Below are 12,187 nucleotides of genomic sequence, written 5' to 3'. Positions count from 1 at the left end.
TGCGTATGCTAAGGCCCCATCTTCTCTTCCTTTGCAAGTCCTGCCTGCATTTATTTCATTATCCAAATGTCCCTCCCTTTTCCTCTTCTCTCTCCAGGTCCTGATGGAATTGGAGTCCGGAACCCTCTGGTCTTCCCCCTATCATTTCTGTCTCTGGAAGTATGGGTTAAGATTCTGTTTTGGGGAGCAGAAGGTGGGAGTTCTGGCTTCTGCAACTGCTTCTCTGCTGGGCATGGGCATTGACAGGTGGATCCATATCCCCAGACTATTTCTTTTTTTCTTTTCGTATTATTGATTTAATAATGATCAACAAGACTGTAGCATAAGAGGGGTACAGTTCCACACAGTTCCCACCACCAGAGTTCTGTATAATGTCTCCTCCATTGGAAGCTTCCCTATTCTTTATCCCTTTGGGAACATGGACCCAGGATCATTATGGGGTGCTGAAGGTGGAAGGTCTGGCTTCTGTAATTGCTTCTTGGCTGGACATGGGCATGGCAGGTGGATCCATACTCCCAGCCTGTTTCCCTCTTTCCCTAGTGGGGCAGGGCTCTGGGGAGGTGGGGCTCCAGGACACACTGGTGAGGTTGTCTGCACTAAATACAAAGATATAAAGCCTACCTCCATTCCTCAGATTCAAAGACAAACAGAATCCCTCTTACAGATCACAGTGCACAGAAAGGATGCTTTGATCATCTGTTTACCTATTTATTTAGAACAAAAATAAGTTGAGGTATTTCTGGAATGTCCCTTGCCAGGCTCTGGGGTCTATCCTTTCAACCTTCTCCATAGTCAGTTTCAGTTGACAAGCATGATTTTTAAAATTTACCACGACTCCAGACATCAAGGAAAGACACTGTGAAAGAGTCCTTGAAAGACAGGTACTATGAACCAGGTACTATGCTAAGTACTGGAGATATGATCAACAAAATAGAGCCAGTGCCCTACACTTGAGTGGATCATATTCTTATTAATGAGCCCTGATTTTTTTGGCAGTTCAAAAGTAGAGAAATCAGGGGGCCAGACAGTGGTGCTTCACCCAACAGAGCAACTCATCACCATGTTCAAGGACCCAGGATCAAGCCTCTCCAGTCTCCATCTGTAGGGAGGAGAAGCTTCACTAGAGGTGAAGGGGGTGAAGCAGGGCTGCAGGTGCCTCTCTGCTTCTCTTCCTCTCTGTCTCCCCCTTCCCTCCCATTTCTCACTGTCTCAGTCAAAAGGTAATAATAGTCAGGCGGTAGCACAGCGGGTTAAGCGCACGTGGTATGAAGCGCAAGGAATGGCTTAAGGATCCGGGTTCGAGCTCCCGGTTTCCCACCTGCAGGGGAGTCACTTCACAGATGGTGAAGCAGGTCAGCAGGTGTCTATCTTTCTCTCCCCTCTCTGTCTTCCCCTCCTCTCTCCAATTCTCTCTGTCCTATCCAACAACAACAACAACATCAATAATAACAACAACAGTAATAACTGCAACAACAATAAAAACAAGGGCAACAAAAGAAAATAAGTATTTTTTAAATAACAAAATTATAAAAGAAAAAGATTTATCTATAAACAATAGCAAATGAGCCATAGACCAAAGCAGTCAACACTATATGGAAAAATATCCAATGTCACAGAGCCCCTTTCCCATTTGGAACATAAAAAATCAAGTAGAGCTTATCTCTCCTCAGGGAGCCCCTTTCCCATTTGGAACATAAAAAATAAAGTAGAGCTTATCTCTCCTCAGTACTGCTCAGCTTGGGATTGGATGCCACCTGTAGTGTGAGTCCTGAGAATTTCACAGTGTCCTGTCACACTAGAGCCTGACCACTGGCTGGAAGAGGAAGTCACTTCAGTTCTATTAGGGAAACAAGGAGAAATAGGGAGTATCCAGTAAGTCTAATGAGAAAAGATCTGGTTGAGCACACATGTTAAAATGCACAAGGACCGAGGTTCAACCCTCCATCAGTCCACACCTGGGGGGAAAAGCTTCACAAGTGGGGAAGCAGGGCTGCAGGTATCTCTGTCTTTCTCTCCCTTCCTGCCCTCCTCTCAATTTCTGGCTATCTCTACCCAACCAATAAATAAAGGTACTAAAGCATTAAAGGAAAAAGAAATAGAAGAATAAAAATAGAAGAGGCCAGGCAGTGGTGCATCTGGGTAAGCACACACATTACAATGCTCAAGGACCCAGGTTCAAGTCCCTGGTCCCCACCTGCAGGGGAAAAGCTTCATGAGTGGTGAAGCAGGGCTACAGGTGTCTCTCTGCCTCTTTCCCTCTCTATCTCCCCGTACCCTCTCAAATGTTCTCTGTCTCTGTTCAATAATAAATAAATAAAATGTATATTAAAAATAATTGCAAGAGCTGGCCAAGGAAATAAGCCAACTGATAAAACAAGGTATCTGCATATACCCGAGGCTCCCAGTTTAATCCCCAATGATGTCTGCTACAGAAGTATTCTGGTTTCTCTCCCTCTCTGTCCTATCTCTATCTCGAATGAAGTAAATAAAATTTATATATATATATATATACATATATATATATACATATATATATATTAAAGTCATGGAAGAAAGCAAGTCAACCCATTTCTAAATAAGGATGGAAGAAGGAGTGATGGATTGGATTGGCCCAGCCCAGCCCCACTCCACGGGGCCACAGGAGACACACTTCTTCTCCTTTAATTTGATTTATAAAATGGAAACACTGACAAGACCTAAGTATAAGAGGGGCACAGTTCCACAGAATTCCCACCACCAGAACTCCATATCCCATCCCCTCCCCTGATAGCTTTCCTATTCTTTATCCCTCTGGGAGTATGGACTCAAGGTCACTGTGGGATGCAGAAGGTGGAAGGTCTGGCTTCTGGAATTGCTTCCCCGCTGAACATGGGCGTTGGCAGGTCGATTGGAGATATGCTTCTAGTAGGACACTAGTATATTTGCCAAAATGAATGATTCTCAGGAGAAAGGAGACTGTGACTGACCCAGCCACGCCCACCTCCCCTTTTCTCCAGTTCTTCCAGGTGCCAGGAGAGCATTGCTACAAGGTGGGAGAGATTAGGCACAACCCCCCAAGTCAGACCCCTCTGGGAGAGAAGTGACACCACCTCTGTGGTGACATGAATCTCAGAGCTGATGTGCATTAGAAAGTGCCAGTTCACCCAGAGAAAGGAGACTTCTCTGTCTCTGGTCACTCTACCAGAGACTGTCTTTTTTTTTTTTTTTAAGCACTCTTATTTTTATAAACTGTCTTTGCAGTCTCCATTTGTGCTAAATCATCAAAAGGATGGGCCTCCTTCTTCTTCCTCCTCCTCCTCCTCCTCCTCCTCTTTCTCCTTTCCTCTTCCTCCTCCTCCTCCTCCTCTTTCTCCTTTCCTCCTCCTCTTCCTCCTCCTCCTTCTTCTTCTCCTCCTCCTCCTTCATTTTTGTTTTTCCAGCACTACTCTTCAAGGCCACTTTGCTTTAACACTGTTTTGTCTGAGACATATCAAGTGAAGACTTGCAAAGGCCGGAGCCATGTGACACCAAGATTACATTTTTCTGTTCACCAAGTGCCTTCTTCACGTGTGAAATCAATGCAGCCTTCAGAATCCTGTTTACGGGCTCTGTTCTTCTTCTAATAAATATCACTCTTTTCTTTCCTTAGCTTGGGAGTTTTCAAAGCATTTGTCAAAAGGGGATAGAATTTGACTTAATGGATGTTTTATTTCTGTTTATTCTGGGGTCTTTGCATGTCTGGTTAAAGATTCTTTTTTTTTTTTTCTTTCTCTTTCTACTTGGAAGTAGCCACCAATACTCTGGAATTTCTTCAGCTATAGGCTTCCTAGCTTGTGGGTTTTAAGGTTTCTGTTTTACGACACCTTATCACTTGTTTGAGAATGTAGAAATATTAAGTAATACTGTACTTTGCACCGTACTGAAGACAACTTATATATACGTGTTTGTAGGAACTGGTGGAAGGCAGGAAAAAGATCAAGCCGTAACCATTTCCCCTTCCTGCCATCAGGGGTATATCTTTATTTCCCCTTCCTTCCTTCCTTCCTTCCTCCCTCCCTCCCTCCCTCCTTCCCTCCCCATTCCTTTCTTTCTTTCTCTCTTTCTTTCTTCCTGTCTTTCCTTCTTTCTTTCATTTTTTTTCCTTTTTTTCCCACTCATGCATATTTAAGGAAGTCTTAAAGAAGAAAGATTAATAATACATCTGCCTTTTTTAAAATTTTTTTGCCCACTGCTCAGCTCTATCTTATGGTGGTACAGAGAATTAAACTTGGGACTTTGGAGCCTCAGGCATGAGAGTCTCTTTGCATAACCATTGTGCTATCTCCCTACACCCAAGGGTAGATTTTTCTCCTCTACCTGGTCAAGTCTTTCATCACGGGCCTGGCCTTATTTTCTCCAGCTACCAACCATTTCCTTCTGCTGCTGTGGGTCCTGGCCCTTCCTTCCAGTCTGCTCACACCCTTCCCTTACAGCCCCTGTCTTCTCCCTTCCACACTGGGCTCTTCCCTGAGTTCCCTCTGGTTACAGTCAGTACAAGTTCATGTCCACAGCAAGAGTTTTCAGGGCCTGGGAGGGACAAGCCCAGGTATCATGAAATGAAGCCCTTGCACTGTTTGAGCTCATGTTCAAAATGAATGCATCATTTCCCATGAGCCATTGCATTCCAGGAGTAGACATCTAATTGTGGCTATGCAGGACTGCCTGTCTGATACTTTAAGCTTCTTTTCAGTTCACAATATCAGGGAGCTTGTTTGCTCATCTGGACTCAGAGTCACAGATCTGTAGTCATAACAAATAAATAGCAGTTCCTCCTACTAAAAAAAAAAAAAAAAAAACCCTCCCAATGGCAATGTTTCTTTCTCCTGTTAGTCAGTCAGCCGTGTCTCACATATAGGAGTGCAAAGATATGTTACACAGATTGAATAAAGGAATGTCTACAGTGATTTCAACACACGTGTTTGTTTTTGCCAGAACACTGCTCAGTTCTGGCTTACGATTGTGTGTGGGATTGAACCTGGGACCTTGGAAGCTCAAGCATGGACATCTTTTTGTATAACTGTTATGCTACTCCCCCACTCTCCCTTCCCCCAATATAATTATTCTAATTTGTGCAGAAAGATGTGTGTCTGTTTGGAACTGGGGACAAGAAAAAAAAATGGCAGATGTATTATTAATCTTTCTCCTTTCTTTAAGACTTACTAAAATATGCATGAGTGGGGAGAGAGAACCAGAGAATCACTCTGGCCCCGTGCGGTACTGGGGACCAAACTCTAGATCCCCTTCTTTGAGAGTCCTAGGCTTTCTCCACTGCCCCACTTCCTGGGACCGCAGTTTGTTGTGCTCTCCTAGAAGATCTTAAAGCGTCATCCCCTAGTGGCCAGGCATGGAAATGCATTGTCTAGCATGTAGAGCCCAGGGTCACGCCTCTCCTTACTCTGTTTGTTAACACTAGCCCTCTGTGTCTTGTCTTTTCCCCTCCACCCAGACGCCCAGCCCACAGAAGGAGAGAGGGAAATATGGAACCAGATCAGCGCCGTGCTCCAGGATTCCGAAAGCATCCTTGCAGAGCTGCAGGCTTACAAGGGAGCCGGGCCAGAGATCCGAGATGTATGCCAATGATAACACTGAGCTGACAACACCCTGGGAGGAGAAGGGGACCAACCCCACACATGCACACACACACAGCAAGATTAAGTAATAGCCTTAGTATTTCCTAGCATGCTAGGAAAACAAGGAGTGTAATGTGTCCTTAGCAGATGTATGAATGGCCTCTTGTATTCTGGTACATTCATCTGGGTGCGCCATGCTATGGGTCATGTGGAATATTAGGCATTCCCTTCTCAGGCTCACATCTGATATTGTAGGGCTCACGTTTATACAATAATGTGTCAGTGTATTACTTCATTTGGGGGAAACATACAAAGTCTTTGAACAGCAATTGAAATAGGAGTCATAGGGTCTGAGCTGATGTGAATTTCCCTGCGTTTCGTAATGATTTTGGCAGGTTCTAAACGACCTCCCCTTAGGTAGTCTGCAGGCCGGTCGTCTGCCAGTGACTGATGAGATTTGAAACTGTAAATATGTGAGAAGCAGAATTGCCCCGCAGGACCAGGACGGAACAAAGCAAAGCAAACCAAAACAAAAGAATATTGTTGGTGTGGCTTTTGAGACTCAGACAGAAGAAGCTTCAACTCCTTTTGTTTGAAATAATTAGCTCAGTGGAAGTATCAGAACACATACTCACACACTCACATACACACACATTCGCACACTCACACATACATACACTCACACACACACATTTGCACACGCACACTCACATTCACACACACATTCACACTCACACATATACTCACATACACACACACTCACACATACACACATTCATACACATATACTCACATACACACACACACTCAAATTCACACACTCACACATACACATTCACACTCACACATACATGCACACACACGTACATTCACAATCACACACACTTAAATCACACACACATAAACACACACATACACCCCCACACATTTATACACACATACTGTCAGACACATTCTCTCACACACACATTCACACACTCACACACACATTCACACATACACTCACACACGTACATTCACACTCACACACACTTAAATCACACACACATACACTTAGACACATACTCTCACACACTCAGACACATACACTTATACACACACATTCTCACACACTGTGATACACTCACACACACATACACACACTTATACACACATACACTCAGACACATACTCTCACACTCATATACACACACACTTATATAAACACATTCTCACACTCACACACTCATAACACACACTCACATACATCATACACTCACACACATTTAAACACACATACACTCAAAATTCTCACACACACACACACACACTTATACGCACACACACTTTCACACTCACACACACATATCCATACTCATTCTACTAGCACTGCAACCATCCTCCTGCAGAATCCCCAGTGATAAGATTTGCTGAATGCTGATTCCAAACTGGAGACTAAACTGGGTTTCCCAGAAAGCAGCAGTCGGCTGAGAGGCAGCCTCTCCACTCAGAGGTCACTGTTTCACTTAGGGAGCATCACAGACTGGGGAGAGTGTGACAACAGTACAGAGGAAGGAAACACCTACAGAGTCTTCTACATTCCTGAGAGTGCCAGGTCTACACTGCCTGACTGAGGCAGGGCTGGTGCAGGCTTGAATTGCTTCTGATTAGCTGTGGTTTTTTTTTTTTTTTTTTTTTTTTTTTTTTTGTGTGTGTGTACGCGCACGCAAATTTAAGATACGAGAAATGAGTAAGATGCCATGGGGTCTAATTGTAGAGTAATTTGCATCACTACCATGGGCTGAAACATCCATTTTAATTAAGCATCTTGGAGGGCAGTCCGATGAACTGATGTCAATTTAAGAAGCCCACATCAGCAAAGTACATCCAGAATTGTTTTCAACTTTGTCCATCCAGAGTCATTTTGATGTGGACCTTATTACTACTACTTCTTCCTCTCCTTCTCCTTCTCCTTCTCCTTCTCCTTCTCCTTCTCCTTCTCCTTCTCCTTCTCCTTCTCCTTCTCCTTCTTTTTCCAGAGAACAGTTCTCTTGTATTTTTTATAGGCCATTCAAAACCCCAATGACATCCAGCTTCAGGAAAAAGCTTGGAATGCAGTGTGTCCTCTGGTGGTGAGGCTGAAGAGGTTCTATGAATTTTCCATAAGGCTAGGTGAGTATGTCTGCAGAGTGTTATCTCTCACTTGTGACTCTCTGTTATTGCGTCTGAGAGAGAGCCAGGTAGCAGGGGCCAGGCTGTGATGCACCTGGCTGAGTGTTCATGTCACCATGAGCAAGGACCTGGGTTCAGTCTGCTGGTCCCCACCTGCAGCGGGGAAGCTTCACAAGTGAAGTGTGGCTACAGGTGTCCCTCTTTCTCAGCCTCTACCTTCCCTTTGCCTCTCAGTTTCTCTTTGTCCTATTACAAATAAATAAATATTAAAAGAAAGAAAAGAAAAGAAAACAAAGAGCTTAGTGTATTGGAAAATCTGACTTCACATTCACCTGCTTTGTCTCAGAAGAGGCCACTGAAGGACAAACATGTCTGCAGTTGCTACTTGTTTTCAGTCAACCTCGAGATCCTTTCCCTGAACGTGCAGCTGTGTCTCAGAGGGTCTCAGCTGGTCCATGGCCCTTTGGCTTTGTTCCCAGCTTGGTCTCCAACGCTGAACAGTCTTACTCTGATCTCAGCACATCTCAGAATGTGAGAGAAGTTTGGCAATGCTGGTCACTTTCTGTAGGAAAGTCTGTAATCCTGTAATAAATGTCATTCAGAAATATACAAGAAGATAAGCACTATAGCCAACTCTTTTAACTTAAAAAAAAAGTATAGGGAGTCTGGCAGTAGTGCAGAGGGTTAAGCGCACATGGCACGAAGTGCAAGGACCGGCACAGGGAATCCGGTTCAAACCCTCGGCTCCCCACCTGCAGGGGAGTCTCTTCACAGGCGGTGAAGCAGGTCTGTAGGTGTCTCTTTCTCTCCCCCTCCGTCTTCCCCATCTCTCTCCATTTCTCTCTGTCCTATTCAACAATAATGACAACAATAATAACTACAACAATAAAACAACAAGGGCAACAAAAGGGAATAAGTAAATAAATAAATATTTTAAACATATATTTTTTTAAAAGTATAGTTACAGAATGATGTTCTAAGAAAGCAAAAGTACAATCAAGTGTGTGGGACAGTAGACCCAGTGTGACCACCAGCTGCCCTGACTGCCACCACATCAGCTCTCTCAGTTTCTTTAGGTAAAACAAGACTATCAAGAATGAGGAAAGGTGACTCATACTAGAGTCATCCTATGACATAAACAAATGTCACTTTCCCTTGATTAGTGATTTAATAATGATTGACAAGATTGTAACAGGGTACGATTCCATACAATTCCCATCACCAAGAGTTCTGTGTCCCATCCCCTCCATTGGAAGCTTCCCTATTCTTTATCCCTCTAGGAGTATGGACCAAAGATCTTTATGGGGAGCAGAAGGTGGGAGTTCTGGCTTCTGTAATTGCTTCTGTGCTGGACATGGGTACTGCCAGGTAGATCCACAACCCCAGCCTGTTTCTATCTTTCTTCAGTGGGTCAGGGCTCCTGGGAGGTGGAGTTCTTAGGCATATCAGTGAGGTTGTCTGCCCAGGTCTGCAGGTGTCTGTCTTTCTCCCATTCTTTTTTTTTTTTTAATTTTTATTTATAAAATGGAAACACTGACAAAAAACATAGGATAAGAGGGGTACAGCTCCACACAGTTCCCACCACCAGAACTCCATATCCCATCCCCTCCCCTGATAGCTTTCCTATTCTTTATCCCTCTGGGAGTATGGACCAAAGATCATTGTGGGATGCAGAAGGTGGAAGGTCTGGCTTCTGTAATTGCTTCCCTGCTGAACATGGGCATTGACAGGTCGATCCATACACCCAGCCTGTCTCTCTCTTTCCCTGGTGGGGTGAGTTTCTGGGGACGCAGGGCTCCAGGACACATTGCTGGGGTTTTCTGCCCAGGGAAACCTGGTTGATATTATGGTAGCATCTGGAACCTGATGGCTGTAAGAAGGGTTTAAACATATAAAGCCAACCAAATTGTTAACTAATCATGAACCTAAAGGCTGGAATACTCAGATGAAATTTGGAGGTCTCCGTTTTGTAGTTACTAGGCCTGTTTCAGTTCTATTCTGAAGGGTCCATGTCTCTCTCCCAGTCTGTCTCTCCTGCCTTCTCAATTTCTGTCTGTCCTGTCAAATAAAATTTTTAGAAAAGGAAAAAAAAAAGATAAGAAAAGGAGAGAAAAAAAGGAATGAAAAAAGGAAGGAAGGAAGGAAGGAAGAAAGAATTGGTTACAGAGGAATTGACTTTTCTTTCTGGTTCCCTAAGATGCATATCTAGTTAGCCGGTAAAAGGACTTCTGAAGACTCATGCTTTACCTCTAAAGAAGGGAAAAGGCCCTCCTGTGAAAACGGGGCTACGTAGAACAGGGTGGCTCAGCAAACACAATATTTCCAAGATGGAAAGATGAGCCACCTCCTTGGAAGAGACTAAAGGATCAGAGAGTAGAGGTGGGGTGTGAGGGAGGGGTGATGCGTGTGCAGAAAGACATTCGTAATCTGAGGCTTCAGTCTCTATCCAATAGTAAATCAGTGTGTGTGTGTGTGTGTGTGTGTGTGTGTGTGTGTGTGTTGCCTCCAGGGTTATCGCTGGGGCTTGGTACCTGCACCATGAATCAAGTTCTCCTGAAAGCCATTTTTCCCATTTTGCTGCTTTTGTTTCCCTTATTGTTATCATTGCCATTCATGTTGTTGTTGGATAGGACAGAGAGAAATGGAGAGAGGAGGGGAAGCAAAGAGGGGAGAGAAACACAGACACCTGCAGACCTGCTTCACCACCCATGAAGCAACTCCCTTGCAGGTGGGGAGCCGGGGCTCGAACCGGGATCCTTAGACTGGTCCTTGCGCTTTGCGCCACATGCGCTTAACCTGCTGCGCTACCGCCCAGCCTCCTGTGTATGATTATTTTTAAGTCCCTGGGGGTGAGGAAATGGCAGTCTTGACTATAGACAGGTGCTCGAACATGGCCAGACCTTTTTCTCTGCAGAGCAGGTTAGCTAACCCTCATTCTCAGTGCTGTCTTATCCTGACCAGGAATGTCTGCCTCTTGCACGTAGTTCAACACATTCTGGTGGTTTGACTTTGAAGAAACCTTTGTAAGCCGGTGTCCCTAGGGGGCTGGGTGGGCTGCAGTGGAGGCAGCCTGCCTGGGCACACGGAACTCTCTCTCTTCCTCATTCACACAGGTCACATCTGGCTAAAGCAGAAAGGCCTGGAGGGGAGAGGCCTGGGCAGGTGGTCGCTGGGACTGACTATGCTCTTCTGGAAGGATCTTCGTGAAACACCTCAGATATGTAACGGTTACTTTGACTTTCAGAGAAAGCTCTTCAGAGCTTATTAGAATCCCTGACATGTCCGCCCTACACACCGACCCAGCACCTGGAGCGGGAGCAGGCCTTGGCTAAGGAGTTTGCAGAGATCCTTCATTTCACCCTGCGCTTCGATGAGCTAAAGGTCAGGACTAACACTCTGTGCTTGACACGCTAACAGCCCTGGGGTGCGGTAGGTGGTGGCGGGGGGGAGGTGTGTGTGGGGGGAGTAGGCAGATAAGCACCGTCAAGTTCACTCCCTGGATGTCCTGGGAAACGTGGAAGGGAATTGCACTTCTGTGGCCAAAGTAAGACACGTGGTGGTGGTTTGCCAGTAAGTTTCACCGCCTGTCCAGTGCCACAAGAGAGAGAGTGTATTTATAAACTCTAGTGTCCGCCCTCCCTGTGCCTGCGGGAATGCCATTCTCCCCTCTCTTCTGAACCACAGATGAGGAACCCAGCTATTCAGAATGACTTCAGCTACTACCGAAGGACCATCAGCCGCAATCGAATCAACAACATGCACGTGAGCTCCTGCAGGGGTGCCCTGGGCCCCTGGGCCCATGTGTTTCTCCAGGAAGTGGGGCTCCGGGGGAGAGGGGCATAGCCTGCGTCCATCAGTCACTGTCCAGGGGGTTTCTGGTGGGGGATGTCCACCCCCTGTGTGTCAATGGCCTCTTCTCTTCTTCCCATCAGCTAGACATCGAGAATGAAGTCAATAACGAGATGGCCAACCGGATGTCCTTATTCTACGCAGAAGCCACCCCAATGCTGAAAACACTCAGCAACGCCACCATGCACTTTGTCTCCGAAGTAAGTGAGGCCAGGAAACGGGGTGCGGCGTTTTTGTTTGTTTGTTGTCTTTTTTTTATTATTTCTATTTATTTAGTGGATAGAGACAGCCAGAAATAGAGAGAGAGAGAAAGAGAGAAGCAGAGATGCCTGCAGCCCTGCTTCACCTCTCCCAAAGCTTGCCATCCTGTAGGTGGGGACTGGAGGCTCAAACCAGGGTCCCTCTGTGCATTGTAACATGTTTGTCTAACCAGGTGCGCCACCACCCAGCCCCTTGTTTTTCCTTTTAAAAAAAAAAGTTTATTTATCGGGTAGAAACAGAGGGCAAATGAGAGGGATCAGGGAGATAGAACAGGAGAGAGAGACAGCTATAGCACAACTAACTTAACTGCCTGTGAAATTTTCCCCCTGCAGGTAGGG

General features: G+C 45.3%; 1 protein-coding gene across 2 annotated transcripts in view; it reads left to right on the top strand.

The window, feature by feature from the left end:
- CYRIA (CYFIP related Rac1 interactor A) overlaps window positions 1-12,187 on the top strand; it is a 40,438-nt gene that overhangs the window by 14,553 nt on the left and 13,698 nt on the right. The window contains exons 2-6 of one of the 2 annotated variants that reach the window (XM_060186581.1): window positions 5,465-5,586; window positions 7,634-7,739; window positions 10,984-11,120; window positions 11,424-11,501; window positions 11,672-11,788. In XM_060186581.1, coding sequence (XP_060042564.1) covers window positions 5,465-5,586; window positions 7,634-7,739; window positions 10,984-11,120; window positions 11,424-11,501; window positions 11,672-11,788 — 560 coding nt within the window. The remainder of the gene's footprint in view (window positions 1-5,464; window positions 5,587-7,633; window positions 7,740-10,983; window positions 11,121-11,423; window positions 11,502-11,671; window positions 11,789-12,187) is intronic. The other variant, XM_060186582.1, reaches the window with a different exon arrangement.

This window comes from Erinaceus europaeus, chromosome 3 (genome assembly GCF_950295315.1).
Source record: "Erinaceus europaeus chromosome 3, mEriEur2.1, whole genome shotgun sequence".
In the NCBI taxonomy this organism is placed as follows: domain Eukaryota; kingdom Metazoa; phylum Chordata; class Mammalia; order Eulipotyphla; family Erinaceidae; genus Erinaceus; species Erinaceus europaeus.
Note: the sequence above shows the minus strand (reverse complement) of the source record. Positions and strands in the feature narration are given on the sequence as shown.